Below are 24,649 nucleotides of genomic sequence, written 5' to 3' on the forward strand. Positions count from 1 at the left end.
TTGTCGTGATTTTGGTTATTATTTTCAAAGAACATACTTAGGTCTCTTAAAAATCGCAGTTCATCAGTATCATTCCAGATAAAGATGTTTGAAATGTGCGTTTCGGGTCATATTTATTGACCCGAACAGTTTTGGAGGGTTACAAAGAAGTATCAACAATTATATAAAGCTGATGTTCATCCTAAACTCACCAAATCACCAAGAGTAATAATCAGACGAATATTGGTGGAAAAAACTGGCCACTAACCAGAGGTTTGAAGTATTTATCGAATCCCATGTAAATGGAAAATCAAAGATAGAACGCATACCTGCTGAACTTTTCTGCACACTTGGTGATAAATGTGCTTCCCCAGCGATCCAAATAATCATTGCACATAGCAGACCACGACTGGTCACTGGATGGAAAAACGTGCGATGAGTGATGAGAGATAACAAGAGTAAAGTGAGATTAGGATAAAACATCAACAAATGATTATTTTTCTCAATTATTATTTTCCACGAAGTGTCATATTGTTTCTTTTCTGCATGCAAAAAATTCCAATCAAGCAAACGGTTTTTGAAACCGACGCATTTACGCAACTAAAAGTCCCCCTTTCGAAATGATCAACGTTTTCTGACTATGTTCAAAATAGGAACACATTGGAAAAAGTGTTCCTAATTCGGACATAGTACCTATATTCAGGCATGTTTTTTAAGTAAAAATACATAGTTAAGAGTTCATTTTTGAAAAATCAAGCCAAAATCATATCGTGCAAAAATTAAAAAAAACTGATTGAGAAAAATGACCTAAATCAGGAATGAGCAACGCGCGGCCCGCGGGACGCATGTAGCCCGCGAGGCTCTTTTGTGCGGCCCGCGAAGCTTTTTCCAAATTGTTATGCTTTGTCTTTTTCCTACTATGGATAATTGTTAGGAAAGTTTATAGACTTGATCAAATATGCACTTATCTGCATTTGCCCATAATGATTTCGATTGTGACTTTTTTCTGGGAAGTTCTTCTTCGGGATACATTTTTCGTAATTATTTAACAGGACGAATGACCAAGTTGATTAAAATTCTCTATAAATAAGCAAAATAGAAAATAGAAATAACTATTAAATTCCCATTACTTTGAAAAGCAAAATCCATTAAAATGGTCGGAAGAGCAGCCAAAAATCGTTAGCTACACATAATCAAAGGAATTTCGAAGTCCGTCGAAGTCATTGTTTCAAGCAAAAATAAAGCTGCATAATAAAAAATATGCTCAACAAAAAATTTTTTTTTAATTATTCTATCCAATTCGACAAAATGGCTTGTTCTGTAAGCATTCATATACAGACAAAAAAAAAAGTAAACCAAAATCTTGTAAATTTTTTTTCTGAATATTGACGAAAATTTAATAACAAAGCTTGGGTGAACGATTTTAGATTTTTCATCAACATGAATCAACCAGCATCAAAGTTGCCGACAAAAATTGTTAGTTCTCGATAAAAACAATAGATAGGTATCGGGAATCCTGTGATTCGACCAAAAAGTTTTTTGACGATTATCTGAGAAGCTTTTACAGAAATTTAAAAGAAATTTATAATAAACATAACAACAAATTGAATTATTGCTCTTATAATTCGCCTTTCACATTACCAAAGTCATACTATAGCTTTAGAAATCCTATCCCAATGGTATCTAAATAAGATTAAAAATTATAAAAATCTGGATAAAAATTGTAAAATTTAAAATGTAGTTTTGAAGAAAGTTGCTTGAAAATATATAAAATTGAACATTATTTTATGAATTCGACATTTTTGCTCAACATCTCAATGCAAGGATCCAAAAAAGAACTTCAAGTTAAAAAAAACAGGGAAGAGAAAAAATCTGAGCTCGTTTGAAGAAAAAAAAATATAAGGCATTGAGAGCAAGTTTTATTAGTGGAAAAATACAGAAAGTTCATTGGCGATTCAACATCCAACGCTAAGAAAACGGTGATTTCTTCAAATATATATTTTTCACACTGTTAGATATCACTGTAGTAAGCTCCGGAAGATTTTAAAATGAAAGTGAAGACGAATAGTACCATCGGTTTTGTTTGCCAAGAACTACTATAAAAAAATGAGAGAATCTTTAAATGACGAAGATTTAGTGAAGTACCTTTTCAATAACGGGTATTTGAAAAGTCGTGTTGAATTTCTGTTTTTAAACACGTCAACTCGATTAATCTTATTTTCAGATTCGTTTTTGCCAAAAATATGAAGTTATAGCAAATGACGTGAAGCTCAGCTGATAATTAAAAAACGGGTTATCTTAACACATTAAAGATCGAGAAGAATCTGAGCCCGAATACACTAAAATTTGGTTTCTTCAACCTCAGAAATGACTGGACCAAATTCTTCAAATTTAGTATCTTTGAGTTATCGCAAGCACTGTTCACAATTACGTAGAATAAAGTTTCTTTATAAAATATACAACGTTTGAGTTATGTTTCTAAGTGAAGTGCACTCGCGTCAAGCGAAAGAAAACGAGATATGTATTTCGGATTTGGTCCGCAATATGTTAGGTGCGGCCCGCCGACAAGATTTCAAATTTAAATTGGCCCATTCGTTCAAAAGGTTGCTCACCCCTGACCTAAATCTTGAATTTAAGAAAGATTGTTCTTTTACTAAAAATGTTAATTCGATCGATTTGGAACCAGAAATCTTCAAAGATGGAAAGTTAAATTGCATGTTCCATGAAAGTTCACATGATCCGTTACAAAAATAATGGTTTGTTGATGTGATATGTAGAAAATAACGTCAAAAACAGTCAACATCACTCGGTATGTAAAAATTAGGAACACCTGCCAAATTAAAAATGCTGATGTAATTGACGAATTGAGAAAGGCATAAAAATTATCATCAAATATTCCAAACACCAGTTTATGATACAAAAACCAACTGCATCTTACAGATTCTATTTTTTTTTCTCTCAGTTTATACTTCACAGGATCTAGATAAAGATAACGAATGCCTCCCGTCCGGGGGGAAAACAACGAAAATCCAGCTGACAATACTACCCTCACCGCATCAGAGCCAGCATCAGCAGCAGGTCCAACAGGTGCAGCAACATCACTCGCAACAGCATCAGCAGCAACAACAGCTACAGCAACCGCATCCCGGACATATCACCACCATCCATGAGCCGTGCATCCATGGCGATGGACTGAGCGTGGAAACCTATCTGGGAACGGCGTCAGCTTCGGGTCCCAGCATCTGCAACATCATGGCCCACGAGTACGAGAACGCGGCAGCACTGTGCAATTTCGCTGGAGCAACACAGCAACGATGCTGCGACCTGGCGATGGCCACCATTGTTCCCGGTACTGGACAACAACTTCATCCGTCACCGGCAGCGAACATCATGGCCGCCACCATCTGTGGGACTCTGCCGGAGAATCCTAGCATTCTATCAACGACGACGACGGGCCCGGGTGTCTCCAAAAGTTGCACCGGAGGCATCGGCGGAGGAATTGACACGGGTGCCGTTGTGGCCGGTCTCGCGATTGGACAGTTTGATTGGCACCAACAACAGCAACCGATTCAGTGCGGCGGCACTGTCATCTATCCGGGGGCGGTGGCGACCGGGATGGGAACTCTCACAAAGTGTTACGTTACTCAGCAGCAGCAGCAGCAACAACAACAACAACAACAACAACAACAGATGCCGACGGAAACGACCGAGTTTGTGGGCGTCGGCGGACTTGACATATTGAAAGGCGTCGGTCAAGGTATGTACCTACCCGGTGACCCGATGTTGGTGGCGTGTGAAGGTGTGCCGCACATCGCGTTGTCATGATAGTCTTTTGGAAGAAAATTCAATTTCGAAATGCTCTTCTCCCGGAAACTTTTTCCATTACTGATTGGATTTTAGTTCCACACCTGCCATGGAGTTTATAATTAAGCTTTTGATCCTAGATGGTTGGATTTTGTGTGAGTTGTCTTGAAAATTTATTTAAAAAAAATCATTTTTGAAATCTTCAGAAACTGATTTAGATACTTATTTTCTATGTGAAGCAATTGCAACTTTCACATTGTGATCTATTCTTCGCACATCCGTGATTTTAAAAGTAACGAATAAGACTAAATTAATTGATTTCCTAACCTTCTCTTCTTCCAGACAGCATAATAGGCATCCGAAGCAAGGCGCTGGAGACGACCCTGGATCCATCGTCAGGCCTGCACCTGGCGATATCATCGGCACCCGGGTGCCCTCTTCAGCAGCACCCCCCGCCACCGACGACGCCACCATTTCCGGTGCCGCAGCAGCTTGTTACCGCACCGGTCATCGTGGAACATCATCAAGCTGGAGCCGGTGGTGGTGGGGGCGGCCAACAACCAGTGACGCCGGTCATCACCGTAACGGGAACCGACGAGCATCCGGATCGCCGGATGCTGGATCGAATCTCCCACGATCTAGACTACCTACTGAATCGTACCTCTGAGGTGCCTACCGTAGTACCTATCCAGCTGCGGCAAACGGGCAGTGTTAGTAACAATAGTTGTAGTAACAATAGCGCTAGCAGTAATAGTAGAACGAATAACAACAGCGGCAGTAATAGTGGTGGTAGCAGTAGTAGTTGTAGTGGTAATAACAGTAGCAGTAGTAGTGGAGGTAATTGCTCTACCACTACCAACATTGTAGGCGGAGGACAATCGAGTGATAGTTGTACGCCGGCACCGGTGGGGAGTGGCCAGCAGAAAGCTCCGCTTCCCCCTCCTCCTCACATTCCGACCTGCCACAGTGTTCACGAAGTTATTATCGAAGAGTCTGAAGAATCTGTAGATAGCTAAATGTCACTTTTCGTACCACATAGTAAAAGATTCTTTTCTTTTTATCTTCGAATATGAAGTTTATTTTTCTTTTTAGCCAAAGAGCTCTGTTCTGTTGAGTGTAAAACATGATCATTGCTATGTTATGACTGGTAAAACGATAATGCGCGGATTACACAAGCATTCTGTAAAAAAAATTCTCTACAGTTTCCACAAAACTTGAGATTCTATTAAAAATTTAAGAATCCTTCCAGTATAGATACTCAGGTACTTAATAGACAGCTACTTTATGGTCTAAAGGGTGTTTTTATCCAAAAGTAGTCAAACTAAATTGCGTGTAAATCGATTATTTGTTTATCAAAAAAAAATCAAAGTATCTTTCTTTTTGAAGTTCAATCTGCATATTTAAAAAACGGAAAAAATACTCAGTTATATAAGATTCAGGTCGACCTAGTCCAAATTGGCGAGACTTTTGTTTGAAGTATGTCATCAGTTGTACAGTCCCCTTATTCACTTTCTTCGGCGCGGAACGCCAGTTTGCTTTGAACTACTTCTCGTTGCTTACAGTTTTTTGGGTCTTCTTTCGGTTTTGCTTAACTGTCGTCCAATATTTTTCGAGAAGTTCTGGTGTGTTGGGAGGATTCTTGTCCTTGGGCACAATCTGAACGTTGTTAGCGGCATACCACTCCATGGCCTTTTTTCATAATAGCAGGATGCCAAATCCGGCCTAAAAAGCACCGACAAGTTATGTTTTTTTCAGGAAAGGCAGCAAACGCTATTGAAGCCACTCTTTTACGTAAACTTCCTGGTTGGTGGTCCCGGCTGCAACGAAAATTTCGCTTAACAAGTCTCAGGTACAGATAGCTTCCCAAACGAAAAAGTTCTTGGCAAACTTTGTCTGCCACCTTTCCCCTTCCTGTTGCTGTAAAATGCTCTGGTCCAAGAAGCTGTCTGAAATCTGCCTTGGCGTGGGTTTCGTCGTCCATTACCACGCAATCAATCTTTGTCAACAATGTCGTATACAGCTTCTGCAATCTTGTTTCCATTGCGATTGGCAGTCACTACCTTCTTATAAGTCGATAGTCCGGTTCGGTTTTAAGCTACATGCACGGTTGTGATGATATTTCCAACTTATTGGCGACATCACAAACGGAGAGATTGGAGTTTCGCTTGAATATGCCAACCACTCTTTTGCTCGCCAATGCGGCTCCCGAATTTCGATTTCCTCCAGATCTCGGCTTCCTTGTTGTCGAAACACGTTCCCCAGGCACTTTTATTACTTTGGTGACGGATTATTTCGCCACATTCAACGATTTTGCTATTTCTGCGTGCGTGTAGTGTGGATTTAACGACGCATGTACAAAAATTTTATTCGTAGCTCCTCTTGCTTGGACTCCATTTTGAAAACTAAAGACCCTAATGTCAAAAGTCAAATAGAAGCTTCATTCTACACACACGCTCATACAAAATGAGGGGTGTTCAGGTTTTTTATATGAGTGTTTAGAAAAAAATACGCCAAATATAAGTTGACCACTTTTTGATCCGAATACCCTTCAAATATGTGTATCGTATAAAAAATTATTTTTGGAAATGCGTACTTGCATAAAAAGCTCCTTTTGACTCGGGTGCTCGTTATGCCCCTGATTTGTTGACTTAGTTTGCTCAAAAATAATTTTTTTTTATTTTCAAACGACCCATTAAAAACATCAATTTTTATGGGAATCAGATTTTTTCGTATTCCATAGGCCCCTAAATTTATGCATTACCTTGAAGTCCTCCTTGAGCATGGATGTAGAAGATGGAAAAATTGAACCTGGCCTTGATTTATGAAAATAAAAAATAATAGGTAAATGAACGAAAATTAATGTGTTATAAATTTGTTCGAAAATTTTTTATCCATTATCCTGTATTTTTTTATCCTGAATCTAAAAGTTGACTAAAGGAGCTGGTTTGATCTGAAATATTAGGAATGTAATCCACAAACTGTTCCAATTTATTCCATTTAACAGCATCGCTTGTCTTATAATTCAATGTTTTGAAATGCCTCAAATATTTGTGTTTTGGTTAACACTTTCTTATTTTCAGTTAATGATTAGCGGTTGGCGTTTTGAAAAAGATAGCGTTAACGCTAGCTTTGATCTAGTTAACGTTTTATTCAAAAAAAAGGGTAAGTCAAACAAGTATCAAACGGTTTTGAGTTCTTTTTAGGCCCAAAACAACTGTGCAAATTTTGGTGGCTCTAGGGTTTGAAATGGGCTGTAGCAAAAATTCAAAGTTTTGTATGGAAATTAGTGTAGAAAAAGTGACTATAAGTGATTTTAAAATTGAATTATTTTATTTCATTTTTGAAATCTTTTTAAATGGCACCCCTGAACTCAATGTGGTACAGGAGCCATTATACGTTGGAAACTAGCCGGCGTGTTTTCGCATATGCAGTAGTGTTTTCGTGGCATTCGGTTGGTTCGATTGTTGTGAAAGTTTGTATAGCGGGTTTTTGGGCCGAAAATTGTTTCTTATCTTACCCCTCCCACCTCGGAAAGGGAATTACTATTTTAAAACGGCATAAAATATCAAACAAATCTATCACGTGATTTATATAAATATATTATTATTTTACATGATTTTCCGTCTCACGACATAACCAGATGAACAATATTCCTCAATTTCACATAGCCAGATCACATTCCACTTTGTCTAACCCCTTCGCTCGTTGCATCCCTACTTGTCTCATTCCTCCTCGTTGAATCTTCAGCAATAAGATGCAACTTGAAGAATTTGAGTTCAGTGCAACAATGAGGCTGTAGGTATTTTTGAACAAAAAGTCACTTTTTCCATACTAGTATCCATACAAACTTTGAATTTTTTGCTGCATCCCATTTCAAATCCTTGAAATGGAACTTAAATCCGTTCAACATTTTTATTTGTTTATTTATTTAGTCTTTCAGACATGTTTAAACATAACAAAAGATACTATCTTATTCTACTTTTGACCTCCTCTGAAATATGAAAATCAAAGTTACTAACTATTTCATTGAAACGAGCACAACATGTATCCAAAGGGTTGTTTTGTCCGTATCGGGTTCGTCTAGTAGTAGGTCTGAGGAATTCCTGCGTCCGAGTTGATCTTACAGGAGCGTTAAACGGAAGTAACGACAACAATTCTGGACAGTCCACATTATTCTGTAGAATATCGAAGATAAAGAGCCGTTATAGGTGAATGCGCCTTGATGCCAGCGTTTGTAGATTCAGCAACAAGCAGCGCTGTTCGTACGGCGGGAGGTTCAAGGCATCGTTCCATGGTATCTGGCGCAGAGCATATCTGAGGCAACATCATTGTACGCTTTCGATTCGGTTTTTTTTTTAGTTGGTAACCACAGGTGGTAAATCCCGGTTTACGGATTTTATTCCAAGGCACGGCGAGTCACCGCGTCCCCCCAGTTTGCTACTCTGGGTCCATGAGTACAATGGGAAGACTCATGATATACTCCGTGTATACCCCCTACTCCCTAAACTCCACCTGGGGCCGCAGACCTGGTTCCCACCACGAACTGTTTAGTACACTATACTTCAATAGTGGGAGGTCTATTCGCGCTAATGCACTCTAAGGCAATACTCATTAACGAGACCACTTTCAGCGAAGCCTCTCATCCTTACGACTCGATGCCTGAACTCTCCTCTAACGACTTGAGAACCGACATCTCCTCGCAATGACTCGAGATTCTTACAGAAACCTCTCCTCTTCGCGACTTGAGGCCTGATCTCTCCTCTAACGACTCGAGATCCGACCCCTCCTCGCATCGATTCGAGGTTTACCTCTCCTCTGCACGATTTAAGGCCCGATCTCTCCTCTAACGACTTTAAATCTGACCTCTCTTCGTAATGACTCGAGGTGACCACTTGTACCCCTCCTCTTGTTGATAAGGGGCCTGATCCCTCCTCTTACTCGGAGTTGACCACACAAACCTCTCCACCTGGAGGTTTGAGGCCTGACCTCTCCTCTAGCGACTCGAGGCCCGACCTCTTATTATCAGGGTTCGAGGTTTGCCACCTTGCCCGTCGTGTGCCTGATCGAGAGCAGCTTATCCTAGACTCGCGCCTGTCACGGCACACGCGCGGGACTTAACGCAACGACTCGGATGATTCCCGACGAAGACGTCATCCTACTCCGACTCGAATGGCTCACCCGGCGTCGAGAGCCACTCTACCCGTGGGTATTCCCCGAACGTGGAATAACCCTTTTTCAAACGATTTTCATTGCGAAGAAGGTCAAGTCTTATCCCCGCAGCTTCTGTCGTTGAGAACCGCCCTACTCGGATACTCCCCGAAGGTGGAGCATCCTACGCACGAACGCGGCGCACCCACGGCATCCGCTACGCAGAAGGTATTGTCTTATCTTTGTAGCTTCAAACCGTGGGGTCAAACGCACTCTACTCGACAGCCCCCCGTCGATGGGGTCAGTCTACTCCGACCGTTGCCCGGTCTTCTCTATACCCCTTGGCTGGCAACCCTAGGATTTTTGGTCCGCGGATTTTCCTGCCCGTTGTGTGCCAGATCGAGAGCAGCTTGTCCTGGACTCGCGCCAGTCACGGCACACGTACGGGACTTGGAACGCTACGACTCGGATGTTTCCCGACGGTGACGACATCCTACACCGACTCGAGAGGCTCGCCCGGCAACGAGAGTCTCTCTACCCGTGGGTATCCGACGACAGTGGTTAACCCAAGACTTTCGATTCGGTTTGCCTTTACAACCTGGTATGCAGCCCAGATTTGCACTCCGTACTCGACGATGTTGCGTACAAGAGCACAATAAAGTGCTTTTAAGCTGTAGTAGTCGTTGAAAAATTGCGTGTTTCGTCGAATGAAGCGAAGAACCGCCAAGCCCTTAGCTGTTGTAGTCGAGATATGCTGCGAGAAAGTGAGCTTGGTGTCCAAAACTATGCCAAGGTCCTTGACGATGGCATTGCGGCTTAAGGTAGTCGATGACGTTTTGTACTCGAAGTTCAAAGGTTGACGTTTACGAGTGAAAGAGATGACACCACGTTAGAATTGAATCAATGTCTTTTTGAAGAGCACAGCAGTCAACTAGTGAAACTATGATACGAAAATTTTTTAGATCGTCGGTGTACAACAACTTCTCCGATTCAATGATAGCGCATAGATCGATGATAAAAAGAACGAAGATCAAAGGTCCCAGATGATTTCCTTGTGGAACTCCAGAAGTGATTCGAAAAGCCGTCGAATTCACGTTGTTTAGTCGTACGTAAGCAGTCCGGTCTACGAGATAAGAGTTGATCCATTTGCAAAGCCAATCAGGTAATCTTATCCGAAGCATTTTTTTCGATGACAAATTTGTGCGGTACTCTATCAAAAGCCTTGCTCAAGTCTACATGAACTGCATCGACTTGTTGACGTTTGTCCAGCCTAGCAACCAACTTCGAAACGTACGTCATAAGATTGGTGGTCGTAGATCTACGTTTCTTGAATCCATGTTGATCTTCAGAAATACAGTGATGCACTGATTGATAAAGTACGTCATAAACGAGGCTCTCGAATACATTAGGCAAACAGCTTAAAATCGAAATTCCTCGGTAGTTTTCCACTCGATGCGAGTCGCCGGATTTGAGGATTGGAGTGATCGATGCGAATTTCCATGCGATGGGAAAAGTACCTTCCATTAACGATTGGTTAAAAATGATCGAAATCGGTACGGATAACGGATCGGCGCAATAATTAAACAGAATTGGAGGAATGCCATCTGGTCCAGGTTCTTTTGTTTCATCTAACGTAGACAGCTTTCGGAAGACGTCGTTCGAGGAGAACTTCAGCAGAGGAAGGTTGAAGTCACGATTCGGCAAGACCCGAATTTTTTTACCCGATTCCAGTCTAGTGAGCATCCACTTATTGATAAACTCTTAAAAGTTTTTTAATTCACATCAGTCCTTTAAATTGAGCTACAGATATGTCTCTGATAACAGTTCTGTTTATGTCCTGCCTAAATGATGATTTTAGTACAGGGTGGTAACGTGAAAATGATACACTTTGTTTATTTCATAAAACTCAAACGACTTTTTATTTCTCTTCGGAATCGATTTCAAAATCATCTACATATAAGTAGTAAAATCATAAACTAAGTACTTGAGTTCAATTTCAAATAGCGATAGATTGGTCTTTTTAATTAAAGACGCAAATGCCTAAAATACTCGTCTTGTTTTATTTTTATCTGAATTGCCCCAACATGAAAGCGTAAGAGACAGTGTCAAATAAATGTTAAAGTCTCCCCTACAGTAGAAACAACAACAAAAATTCACCCCTTAATAAGACTATTAAACTGAAAGTCTTACATGTGGCCTGTCTTGCCGGCAAAGGAGACCCATGTGTTACACCGGGCCCGCAGTCAGTGTGAATCTCAATTTGCCAGTAATTACATTCTATTTTTACAAGATTGCTTTCCCACCACATGACAAGATCGACAGCGGAAATCCCTTCAGTTTTATAGAAGGAAAAAGGCAAACGCGCACCGTGTCCTCTGCCTCCAGCCATAATCGTAAATCGATTAATTTTAGTTGAACGTAACCTTTTCCGGCGAGCAACGAATATGGTGGTGTGCATCTTTGGCGTCGGGAGCTTCTCTTTTCGTCGGTTCCTGAGCCCCTAGACGGGTTGAAATTATGTAATCCCCCGGTGGCCAAAAGGTGGCGGCAGCATATTTGCCGGGTTATTGTGTACGGTTAATTAAAATCTACATACTCCCGGTAGCGAGTGAAGGGGCTCACGAATTTGATGTAGTTATTAAAATTCGTTAGAATATTACCACCCACGTTATCTGGTGTAGGTCGGCGAGGTTGTGTTGCACGTGGGTAGCTTCAAATGAACTGATACCTAGAGTTTTCTGGATCTGAATCCCAAGTTCATAACGGAATTTCAAATAGATACAGTTTTTTTAAATACAGCTAAGATCAGAATATCACATAGTAGGTAGTTTAACTCATATGTTGCACTGCAATTAACAATTTCTAAAAATTAACTGAAATTTAGCAAGATCTTTTCCTTACAATCTCAGTTCTTACTTGTTTCATGTACGTTGAAATTGATTCGATTTTTGACGGTCGCCATATAAAAGGTATCATGTTAACATCACCACATCATCAGCACTCTTTGATTCTGTTGTGCGATTTCCTTTCTGGTCACGTTGTACGAGGATAATTCTTCTTGTATGGCGACCGTCAAAATTAAACGATTATTTTCATCTTACAATCAGTTTCTCGATGAAAACAAATCTCGGGGCGGAGACTACAAAGACTTGCATAATATGCAATATATTCTCGAGACGGATCCATCCTAACCCTCCGGATGTCGTAAGAGCTTTTTCTTACGAATCCATTCCCTTGAACGTCTCATCCAGCAGTTATTAACCGGATATATGATGACTTGTTGCTGAAGCCTTAGCTACGCTACAACTGCAGAACGACCGTGCACCCAAGGTGGCTACCATTCATGCATACGTACATCTTACTATCAGTTTTTCCATTTAAAAATTGCTTCGGAAGTTGATGCTACTAAAAAATTAAGAATAATATTTCCAAAAACTAAAAATTCGCAGAATGAACGATAATAATACACAAACCCTAGAAATCACAAGTTTAACGATAGAATTCCATCTTCATATTTATTTACATTGACAATTGAATTGGACTTTAAAAAACAAGTGTTTATATTTAAAAAAAAAAAATGACGACGTAATATAACACGTCCGCTTGAGAAATTTAGATGAATAAAAATCGAAATGTTTTGCACTCAAGAAACAGACGCTGTGCATTCCAATTAAAGTTCATTTATTGTTATGTTTCAACACAAACAGATTTACGGCAAAATAGATGGAAATATTTTGTAAATCAATGCTCTCTATTTTTGAGAATAGCTAAACAAACCTCTGTAAATACCATTAGTCCATTTTGTACAAAGAAACTCTAGATAAACAAAAGCAAGCAAGGCATTATTAGAACTGTATAGTAGAATCTTTAAAGAGGAGAACAACACTCACTGCTGTTCTAATTTGTAAAAACCTGTAAAGAGGAACCTGTTCAACATTTTTCTATAAGCGTTTTGAACGAATCGAATATTTTTCCAATCTCCTTGTTTCTCGTACAGAGAAATAAACATCTAAACGATCAAAAACCAATTTCACACCTATACACAAAACCATTGAGAACAAATCAACCGAACTAAAAATGTCTAAATGCGACAGTCGCGTTGGTTCCATTTTTTCTACATATAAAACTCTATTGAGTGGATCGCGAAACTGTCTTGCAACAAAAATTGCGCAAAAATTGGCAAAAACTAAATTAAATTAAGCATTTTGTGCTCTCATCTACCAGAAAAAAAAACGAACAAACAAAAATCCATCTAACGAAACTGATTATAAAACTGAACCAAGGAAAAAAAAAAGTATTTAAAAAATAAAAATAAAAAATCAAACGAAAAGTTAATTTTCACCGTATGATTTTGTGTCAACTTTATTAAGAGAGGATCCGAAATTCCTGGAACGCTGGAAGTGTCAAATTAAGATTTCCCGTTCGCTTCAGACAGGGCACTTTCCGGTTCGAGAAAAATGTGCTGAAAATGAGGAAAATCAATTGTTGTCACCGGGGAGCTACTAGAGAATTTCGCTTCAAAATTGTTGATGTGGTGCGGTGCCTTGGCTAAGGAAAAATAAGTTCAACCGTCAATCATGCGGAAGAAACGTGCGTTGAACGCAAGATAAGTTCCTTGAAATTTTTGGTATCCCCGGCTCAGTCGCCGCTCTAGGATGTTTTCGGATGATTGAGCAGCTTTTCAACTAACGGTAGGTACGAACTTGTTCTTTGAGCCTCTGAAAAAATATGCTTTTACAGTTTTTGAATTTCTTTTCCATTTTCTCGTTTTCCCTTAACCAATCTCTGTGTTTGCCATCGATTATTTCAGTTTTGAATAAATAATGCTTCTTGTTTGTAATGCATTTCTTCAAGCTTTACTCGCCTCGTTTACCTGTCTACATCAATGTATGAACATTTCTGTTATTTTTATTTTAAATCTTCATACAAATAGCTGACACAGTGTGCTTTGCTCCACCTTACGAATTTTCAATTAAATTTTGATCAGTACAACAATTTCCAGTGTTCGGCACAAAAGCGCTAATTCGCTAATCGCTAGTTAATCCGCTAGTTTTTCGTAAGCGGTTTAATTTTGCCGTTATGTTTGATGGAACTAGCGAATTAAAAAGTTCCGCTATTTTTTGGTTCCGCTAATGGAAGACCGCTAGCTCCCACATATTTATTTCAATCTCCCAAATTATTAGTGATAGATTTAGTTTTTTGTCAATTATCAAGTTATTGATATTGGACATCATTCTGATTGCTTAGTTGGATTCATTGGAGGAATGCGTACTGAAGTTAGAGGAAAGATGTATTTAATGTCATTTTTATGTGTGCTCTTATAGCACTTTTTTTCGCGAAATTTATAGAAGAAGATAAGAATAAAAGGTGTTATCTATTATATAAAATTCTCTTGTAACGGTGTTTGTAGTACTACTCCTCCGGTATGACCCAACCGATTCAAAGGAAATTATTTTTAGAATAATCTGTGGGCATGCGAATCGGTTTATATCGAATAAAAACAACAAAAACTCGCATAAATTGTCCGTAATCTTTAAATTTGTAATAAATTGAATCAAATTAAAGTCATGGCCTTCAATTTTTTCGAGATTTTCTTTACTTTGGGCGCCGGGCGGGCGGTTTGTTTTTCGTCTCTATGGTCGAGGCGTCGCAAGCAAACGTCGTAGGAGGTTAGTAACTATGGCATAGCATACTGTTTAGTGGGAATTTTTGGGCGCGCATTTCTCAACCAAGCATAATTTCGATGCATGTGGTGACCACATGAAGCCTAGATGTGTTTTTTCTTCTTGATTCCTAGATCATTTGTACAGCACATATGTAGTAATGAATGACGCCCATATGTGACCCAGATTAATATTTTGCCGATCAAATCAAAACCATTCAACGATTTGAAAAAATTAAAACTTCAATTCGTGTTATTTCAAGAAGGAATTGTCGTATGAAATAATGGTATGACTCTTTGCGGACATTTGAAAAAAGAAAAGTGGAAAGATTTGGTTTATATTCCAAAACGCCAGAAATATTTTTCAAACATGTACAAAGGTGCTTCACAGAAGCTGTATCATGCGCCATTAAATTTATAGAACAACCACAAAATCCATTGCAAATGAACAGACACATGAACTGAACAAGAGCCTGTCCTTTAAAATGGATTATATAAGATTGATGTTCATTTGAAGGCCGAATGCAAAGAAGTGCAAACGTTCAACATTTACAAAATTTCATGATTTCTAAATTTATAAATGATTGGGCCCAAATAAACAATCTGACTAAATAAACTTAACTTTTTTTTTAATAGTTCACCAAAAAAGTGTTTACAGGTTCCCTGTTTGTTTACACAGAATTCAAGTACGTACTTAACATAAATGTGTGTTTTTGTTTAACATATTTTGGTTACGTAGGTGAGACTTTAGATCCGATTTTTTTTTGACATTTTTTTTATGATTGATATTCCAGAAGCATAATTTTTTTGATTGCAGAAGCTGAATTTGTTTTTTTTTTTTGATAAGTTTTTGTTATGACCTAAAAGTGTTGAAAATAAAATAAACTCCTGTCATTTCACACGGTGAAACAAGTGGCAATGCGCCTTTAAGTCTTGAAACATATTCCTATTTTTTCCTAAAATAGTCAGATAGGGTATCCTGAGTGTTAAATCGTATTTTATTTTAATTTTATTTCTTGATGTACACATCATTTCTAACTGTTTAAAATAATTTTAAAAGAAAAATAAAAAGTCATTAAACGAAGGGTTAAGGTTTTGTTAATATGATAATTTCCAGGAAACAAAATGAACTCATGAAACCATCGAAGCCTGAACAGATTATTTCTTATCGATCTATTAAATTAAAAAAAAAATCTGCTTTTCAATTAAATATTATTAAATCTTAAAAATATAACGTAATCCTAAATGAAATCGCAGATCACCACCAACAATGTTCAGGAAATTTTGAAATCAGAACTGATTCAGTTAAAATCTTTAAAATGATGGGTGAATATATCTAAACATATGTTTTCCTCTTTTCAAAACCAATCGTTTCTTTGATTCATTGGGTTAAAGTTCAAATGAATTAATTTGCATTTTTTGCTTGAATAAAAAAAAGGAATTTGCAATACTCAAAATCGCCAGATTTAATGCCATGACAAGTGCTGTTTGGGAACACTTTAAGTTGGAATGTGTAAAGTCTGTAACTTTAGTATCAGGCGAATCTTTTTGGAAATGATTTTGGTGAAAATATGGATTTTAATTCAAACTGCTTCGAAGGATGAGGATGATGAATAAAAAGCCGTTTGAAAATCGTTAGTAACAAATCTTTTCTTATGTTTTTTTTATTTCTTCAGCTCTAAAAAATACACCATTCAAAGCTAATTGGGAGATGAAAGCGCTGCGCTATGCAAAATATTCGGCAAATACTCCAAAAATTGTCCCGATATTAAAACAATATAACAAAACGGAATAAATCTACTGAATGGAATACAGCAAATGAAACATACATATTATCAACATACAGTTACATATTTATTGAACAAGTTACAAAAATTGAATTTTAAAAGACCCGTTGAATTTCTTTGGTTTAATTTTGATAGAATTGAGCGGGACGATTCGAGTAAAGGGAAAGAAGGGAAATGTAAAGAAAACTAGGAAAAATAGAAAATGGACGCCAAATTGAACATGGTAAGACGAAGTTTACCGGGTCTGCTAGTACATTATAAAACTATTTGTGATTGAGATATTTAATTTTTTCAATACAGTTTTTTTGAGAAATTTTATAGATCAGTTCATCTATATATATAAAAATGAATGTTTGTCTGTCTGTCTGTTCCCTAGACTCGGAAACTACTGAACCGATCATCGTCAAAACTGGCATCTGAGGGTTTTTGAGGCCGGGGATGGTTTCTGTAAAAGTCAAAACTCCATCCGACTTATGCGAGGGGGAGCTTCCATACAAAATTTGTAGTTTTTCAGAACAAATTAAAGTCATGACATCCATTTTCTCGAGTTTTTTTTCTTCCTTTGGGCGGTTTGTTTTTCGTCTCCAAGGTCGAGGCGTCGAGCCAACGTCGCAAAAGGATGGCATAGCATACTGATCAGTGGGAATATTTTGGCGCGTATTTCTCTACCAAGCATATTTTCAATGCAAGGGGTGACGATATGAAGCCTTGATGTGATTTTTTTTCTACTTGGTTCCTAGGTCATTTGTACAGCACATGGTTATGAATGACGCCTAGATGAGACCCAATGTGGTGGAAAGAGTACCTCATTGGATGAGACCCAGATTGACATTTTGCTGATCGAACAAAACATTTACATTTTTTTGCCAAATTCTGAAATTGAAATGTCATGGCATCCATTTTTAGAGATTTTCTTTTCTTTGAGGGGTTTGTTTTTCGTCTCTATGGTCAAGCAAACGTCGTCGCAAGTGAATAGTAACTAAGGCATACTGTTCATTGATCGCTGGAAAAATTTAACAATCAGACGCCTGTTTCTCAACCAAGTGCCTATGTTTCTTATGCACGTGGGGGCGATATGCAACCTAGATGTGTTTTTTCTTGCTTAATTACACGTGGTAATAAATGACGCCTAGATGTGACACGGATTGGTATTTTATTAATCGAATCAAAACCAATTGAAAGATTTGCAAAAATACTTCCATATTTATTTCGTGTTAATGTAGGTAGCATTTGACTTTTCATTCAAGGAAAATTAGAACAAGTTCAAACGTTCAACTTTTTCTGTTAAAAAAAATAAAAATTATGTTTCCTTCGAGAAATTGTTACTTCGGCCCAAATACACAACTGAAACGAATTTGGAAATGAAAATGGGAGCTTTTTATTTTAAACAATTCTGAAAAAACCATCGTACTTTTTGCTTACATACCAATTCAAGTACGTACTTAACATGAAAAGTGTTTTTGTGTTACATGGCTGCATAAAAAAGACTTTTGATCCGCTTCGTTTCTGAAAAGTAGAGACTTTAGAACTGATATTCAACTGGACTCAAAATTTTTATGAGAAATTTTTAGTATACCCTTATAGTGTTAAAAACAATATTCCCTCCTGTCAACTTACACGGTGGGGCAAGGGCAAACGTCGAACTTTTAAGAAATTCATATTCAAAATGATTTAATATGTTGGAAAGACCAGAAGGGGTATTCCGAATGTTGAAACTGAAGTGGATATTGAAAATTCTTAAATGTCTTTGTAAATGAAGGTCATTCCCTTTGAACAGCATTCATTAAAAGTGGAGTAACAAACATAAATTTATACTGCAGGAATACTGCAGATATATCAGTTAAACTTGATAGAACAAAAAACAGGAAAACGTATTAAATCCATTTTAAAGCCATTACTCTGAAATAAGCTTTGCATTGACACTTGCCTCAATATACGGGACAAATGTAAACTTAGAAATTTTTTTTTGCCAACATTTTTGAATATTTGACTGTCAAAGAGAAAATAAAAAAAATGCTGAGAACTTATTTAGTGATGCAACTGATATTTTTTAAAATATTTATATTTTTTGCCATAGTAAATTTATTGAAAAAAAAGAAAGAAATTGTCACTGTATTTAATACATAACTAATTTAATATATTTTTCATTTCCATGATAAGTGCTGTTTCGGAAAATTTCAAGCTATAATGTCTCATGTCTACGAGTTTGGAATATGACGAAACATTTATTAACATAATTTTGGGGCAGAAAGGATAGATATTCAAACTGCTTCGTAGGCGAGGATGGTGAAAAAAGCTGTTTGAAGATGGTTATTAAAAATCCTTTTCATCGTTTTTTTTTTTTTAATTTCTATAGCTTATTTTTTCAATTCCAAAAAATACCCTATCTAAAGCTTATCAGGAGTTGGAAGTGTTCATAATACAGTATATTAGGAATATACTCAAAAAACTGTCTCGATTCATGCTATTCATCGGTTTTAAAAATTCTATATCCATAAAGAACAATTTGCAATAAATTCCAATATGCGAATCTTTTTCTTTCAATTAGTAAATTGTGTAAACTCGAGCCGGTTAAATTCATTAACCGGTTAAATTAAAGCCTACCTTCTTCAAGCAGTGGGGGACAAAATTGGAAAAGATGGGGGAGCTCCCATGTAAATTTAAGATAAAGAGCTTTTCAAATAAGAGACCATATTTAAAAAGGTTTTTTTGGGTACAGAGTAAAAATTTCAGATCTTGAAAAACGAGTTAAGAGATCGAGTTTCAGTAAATAATATATACCATCTTTGAATTGCAATTCAGAACTGTAGCTGCAGCTCTCATTTCAAAGTTGTTGGTTCTGAAGTATGATTAGGTATGATTTAAAAAAATGCTCTCTAAAATCTAAATTTGAATAAATTTTTACAAATTACATTTATTTTCGGAAGGTGTAGCAAAGCACAACGGGTCAGCTAGTCTAATATATAAAGATGAGTTGGACTATATATGTTTGTTTGTATGCACCTTATACAAATCCACACCGCTTAACCGATCAGCCTGAAATTTGGTACAGTTATGTGTTTGGACCATGGTAAGGTTTTAGTAATAGTTTTGAGCCCCTCCCACTTAAGAAAAGGGACCCTCCCATACAACTTTCGTTTTTTCTCCCACGAATCAAAAGTCATGGCACCCATTTTGCCGACCAATTTTAGTTTCCTTTGGCGGGGTTGTTTTCATCATCACCATAGGCCGGGCATTAGAAGCAACCATCCAGAGTTAACGTGTACTGGATAGCAAATCAAAGCTTGCTCAGCATTAAAAATTTGGAAGGAGAAATTTTGGCGGGTGTTTTTGTACCTTCTACTGCTGAAAACACGTGGTACCGGTGCGATATAATTGGATGCAATAATAAGCCTACATTTTGGATTGAAAAATACAACTTACCTGTAATCTGAATATATTGACTAAAATTGTAGTGGCTTTCAAAGTGCTCTTCACCGCCGCTGGGGTGCCTGAAGGGTCTACAAAAACATACAGTTAACTAAACAGTGAACAATGAATTGACTTCTTCAGCTGATCAACTATTTGGACTAAGTGCGGAAAAACTAATGAACCGATATTCATAAATTCCAGCTATTAACACCGAACCATTTTCATATTTTTCTAATTCCTCATAGAGAAAAAAAATTATTAGATTCAGAGTTATGAGTCCAAGGCTGCGATTTCAACGCTTCGCTAGCCTCAGGATTAGAAAATTGATTAAATAATTAAATCTGAGGTTTTGAATTGTTTACAATTCAATTTCATTGGCCAACTTCTAACTTTTGAGTTATCATTGATGACCAATGTGGTCAATTATACAATCCAATTTTGAGAAAACTTATTGCAAAACTGTTGAGTACTGCAAATTCTAACTTATATCTTAGAATTTTGATATTGATTCAAAATAAATAATGGGTGCCTAAGATAAGAAAAATTAAAACAGAACTCAAATTAAACCATTTTCATAATATTTAAAAGGTGATTTCGGTTCAGAGATGATTTGATTTGATTTGATAACTTCAAAAAACTATTTGTGGAAATTTCAACATTTAAGGTAAACTAATAATAAAAAAAACAGTATGAAATTTAAAAGCAAAAAAAATAAACACATAGAATTGAAAACAAGTAAAGTGAGTTTTGAACATGGTTCAAAAAAGTTTAGAGGTCTTTTGAAATATACCTACGGAGGTCTACTCAAATATACCATTGTACAGGGAGTCATCCATTTTGAAAAGTAGGATAATCTACAACAAAGATTTGCATTGGATAGGGAATGGGAAAGATAAAAATAAAACAGTTTAATCTTTTGAAGATAAAATTATAAGGAAAAATCTATTCAAGCTTCCTAAAAAATGATGGTTGTAAAAAATCTTCTTCGTAAAAGGATAAATTATCATACAAAGGAAATTATTTTGAATTTCTAAAATGTTTTTTGTAAAAGGATAAATTAGCATTCAAAGATAATTGTTTCCAAGAATGGAAAAATAGAAAAAAAATATCTTTTTTCAGAACATCATAAAATGGGCGAATTCGGTTCCGATATGATTTGTTTTAGATAACTTCGAAAAACTATTAGTGGAACTTAACCATTGAGAAAAACTGATCATAAAACGGTGTAAAAAAACAACGAAAAGTACACACAATTGAAAACATGAAAAATGAGTCTTCAACAAGTTTTCAAAAACAAGCATAAACACATACAGGATCTTAATGAAACTTGATGTTTTTTCGAAGAGATTCCTTTCACTTAATTTTAAGCATACATCTTTCTAAGATATGGTGGCTAGCATCTCACAAATGTCAAAATCACCAAACCACAAAAAGTGTACTGTGTATGCCGTGATCGGGAATCGATCTCAAGACCGTTGGGTTGGAAGACTTGAAGGCCATCCTCTATTCCTCGAGCTGCGGCAAGTTACGGAAGCCTTCTTAAAATTTTCTGGGTAAATAAAACTTGAATATAGCATACGGGGCCCCACGAGGGAGCATTTGGCATATAGTGTACGGGGAGATCATCCATCATTAAAAGTGGGATCACTCCAAAAGATATTTTCATTAGATGGAGGGTGGGAAAGATAAAAAATATAGTTTTATCATTTGAAGATGAAAAAATAGAAGGCCAAAGCTATTCAAGCTTCTTAAGGAAATGTTGGAAATAAAATGTTTTTCGTGATAAAATAAATAAGCATTCATGGGAAATTATTTTTAATTTCTATGAATACAATCCTCATAACCATAAGTGTTTCAAAATTAGTAAAAGGGAAACACAGTAAATATTATCATTTAAAACTTTAAAATCACTAACAAAACTTACAAAATTTTCATAGGTGCATGGCCCAACATAGGTAAAATTTTGTCATAATATTAAATAAAAAGCTTCCAAAATTTCGTTAAGTCAAACAACTCATTTTGATTCATATTTTATGCAAACCCGAGCAAGGCCGAGTAAATCAGCTAGTATGAAAATAAAATAAAATCACCATAGAATGAATTGACATTGTTAAATTGTTAATAATTCATTGTAGCCTTCGTTTTCAAAATAAAATTGTATAAATGTTCATGTTTGACAATGCAATTTTGAAAAGGAGGAGAACTGGTTAAAGATTTTATATCGGGAAAATGAAAAATAATGCAAAACATCAAATTGGAATGAATTGCACGAAAGATTTCATTTCATTTTTCATTTTTTTCGAAATTGCAAACTATCTTCTTTGCATAAAACCGATAAATCGATTACATTTTAATTAAAATTTAAAAAAATAAAGAAATATAGTTTCCATCTTTCATATAATGTTGTTTTGCTCTTGTTATTGTTCGAAAATTTGTTTTATTTTTTAATTGAAAAACACAGAGAGATGATAAATTTCCATTTTTGTCAGTTTTTTTTATGGTCATTTAATTGTATGAAGGTTCAATCAATTTATCAAATTTTAAATGAAATACTTGAAACATCAGTTATTCCCTCTTGGGGAGTTGGGAAAATCGAAAAGGGAAGGACGTGACAAAAAAAAGAATTTGATTTTTGTCCAGCCATAATGTTTGTCAACAGTTAGCGATTAGCGATTAGCGCTTTAAGCTTAAAGCGATAACTTTTTGGGCACATTTAGCGTATTTAATTAGCGATCGCTAATTTTGATTGAGTTAGCGATTTAATTAGCGGCGCTAATTTTTCAATTAGCGATGCCGAACACTGACAATTTCAAATTTAAATTTCTAAATTGTTTAAAATCAACCTCTTTGAAATGGAAGCTGCAACTTGAGCCTCGAATTGCGATACTGTGAATATTAATTCTAATTTTCTCAAACGATTTGTTTCGGTTTGTACTGATCTGAAATTTATTTTTTCAGTTATTGTTTTAACCCTCATCCGTCCTTGATTTTTTTACTCGTCTTAGTCCCTGAAGTGTCAAATTGACACTCCTCGCTAAAAACGTTATAACTTGGCGCTACTATGATCAGTTTTTTAAATACATCAATTGAAGCATTTTGACGTAAGTAAAAAATTACCGAACATTTTATACAGTTATATTTACTTGCTTCCTCGCAATTCGACTTCTAAAATAAAAAATAATCCGAAAAAACATCTCTTACTAAAACTACCGTAAGTCGCATATGGTTTACTAAAATATTGTTTAAGAGTTCATGAAAGCTGAAGTTAAAAACTATATGGAACATCAATAAAAAAAATCCTGTTCAATAGAAAGCAAATTCAATTGACATACTTACAAAATAAATTAAATTTCGCTAAGATACGCAAATTAAATTCACAGTAAAGCGTGTCATCACTTCGAACATGAATACATTTTGTAATGTTTAGAGTGAGCGTGATTTTTTTTCGAAAATCCATCGTAGGGGAGATGGGGGCATAATGGCCACCTTAAGGAAAACGCTTATTTAACCATAGAGAACAGCTGTAATATGTAAATTACATCATTGTTTCGTGTTCAGACACTCAAATAGTCTATTGCCTGATTGGATGAAACTTGAAAAAGTAGAAAAAACGTTTAAAAATGCATTTTAAAAATTTTTGCCGAAAGCTGAAAACCAGTCACTGTAGAAGCATAATGAGAAATCCCCGAGGCAGTATGAGCACCATTAATGAAGGCATAATGAGCGTTTTCTGCCGGGGATTCTAGCGGCAAATTCGACTCGATGAAGTCAACTGAGTAATACTGCCGTGTTACGCCGAAGTGACGCAGTTAAAAAGCGTTTTAAAATTGATTAAAGTGAAAAATCAAAAATTTTATGATGTTGAAAATTGAGAAACAATGTGTAGATCATGTTGCAGTGCGTACATTTCAGATCAAGATGATTTAAAAGTCATAAAAGCTTATTTGGTGGTGCTCAAAAATTATAATATTTTCGTCACTTGAGAACCTAGCTGGTTATTATTGAATATTTCTGTAAAGATGAAAAGGATATTTCTTTTTTGGTGAAAAATTAATATTATGGGTAGTACGAAACAAGTCCTTGTGAAAATTTGTTTAAGAAAATACGTACTTATGTAGAGAAAAGGAGTGCTCATTATGCCTTGGGTGCTCGTTATGCCCTCATCTCCCCTATAGCTTTTAACTTTAGCTTTCATGAACTCTTAAGCAATATTTTATTGAGTAAACCATACGTGACTTACGGAAGTTTTAGTAAGGGATGTTTTTCAAATTTTTTTAAAGTCGAATTGCTAGGAAGCATGTGAATTTAAGTGTATAAAATGTTCGGATCATTTTATACTAACTGTGGAGTACTAATATATCGTGTATATTAAAATGCGCGTTTTGCCTCAGTGTTGACGCAGCAAGCCGGCAATGCTATCGGTCGGTCGATCAGTTGCACTCTCACTATCTCCCTTCGTCATTCCATCGCATTCATGCGATGCGCACTTTTCCCGTCCTCCTTCTCCGGTCAGCGTCCACGTAGACCAGACGTGCGCGTAAGTTCCTCGCAGCCCCTTCGGTTGTAAAGTGCCAGATGTTCCAGAAATATATCCGAAGGATTCACAGGTGACAGTTCCCAATAAGCCGGAAGATCTTCCGTTGTCCAAAGCAGAACCCACAATTGGCGATCCTCGCCAGGTTTGTTCCAATTTCGAGGAGCAAACAAAACGGAATGAAATTTGTAGGGAACAAGTTCTTGAAGGCAGCCATTTTGAACTTTTCAAATATGTAAGTATCGAAAAAATTTATTTCAATGGTAATTCATATTGTTGTTAGGCGTTGAAGATGCCCACACGACGATTCTTTGAAAATGTTAT

The 24,649-nt window shown here is 36.6% G+C and overlaps 1 protein-coding gene across 1 annotated transcript in view; it reads left to right on the top strand.

The window, feature by feature from the left end:
• Positions 1 to 13,210, top strand: part of LOC129748374 (uncharacterized) — an 814,549-nt gene extending 801,339 nt beyond the window's left edge. The window contains exons 13-14 of the mRNA XM_055742976.1: positions 2,942 to 3,736; positions 4,126 to 13,210. Of these exons, the coding sequence (XP_055598951.1) occupies positions 2,942 to 3,736; positions 4,126 to 4,799 (1,469 nt within the window). The 3' untranslated portion in view covers positions 4,800 to 13,210. The remainder of the gene's footprint in view (positions 1 to 2,941; positions 3,737 to 4,125) is intronic.
• The last annotated feature ends 11,439 nt before the right edge of the window (positions 13,211 to 24,649 follow it).

Source organism: Uranotaenia lowii, chromosome 2 (genome assembly GCF_029784155.1).
Source record: "Uranotaenia lowii strain MFRU-FL chromosome 2, ASM2978415v1, whole genome shotgun sequence".
Taxonomy (NCBI): Eukaryota; Metazoa; Arthropoda; class Insecta; order Diptera; family Culicidae; genus Uranotaenia; species Uranotaenia lowii.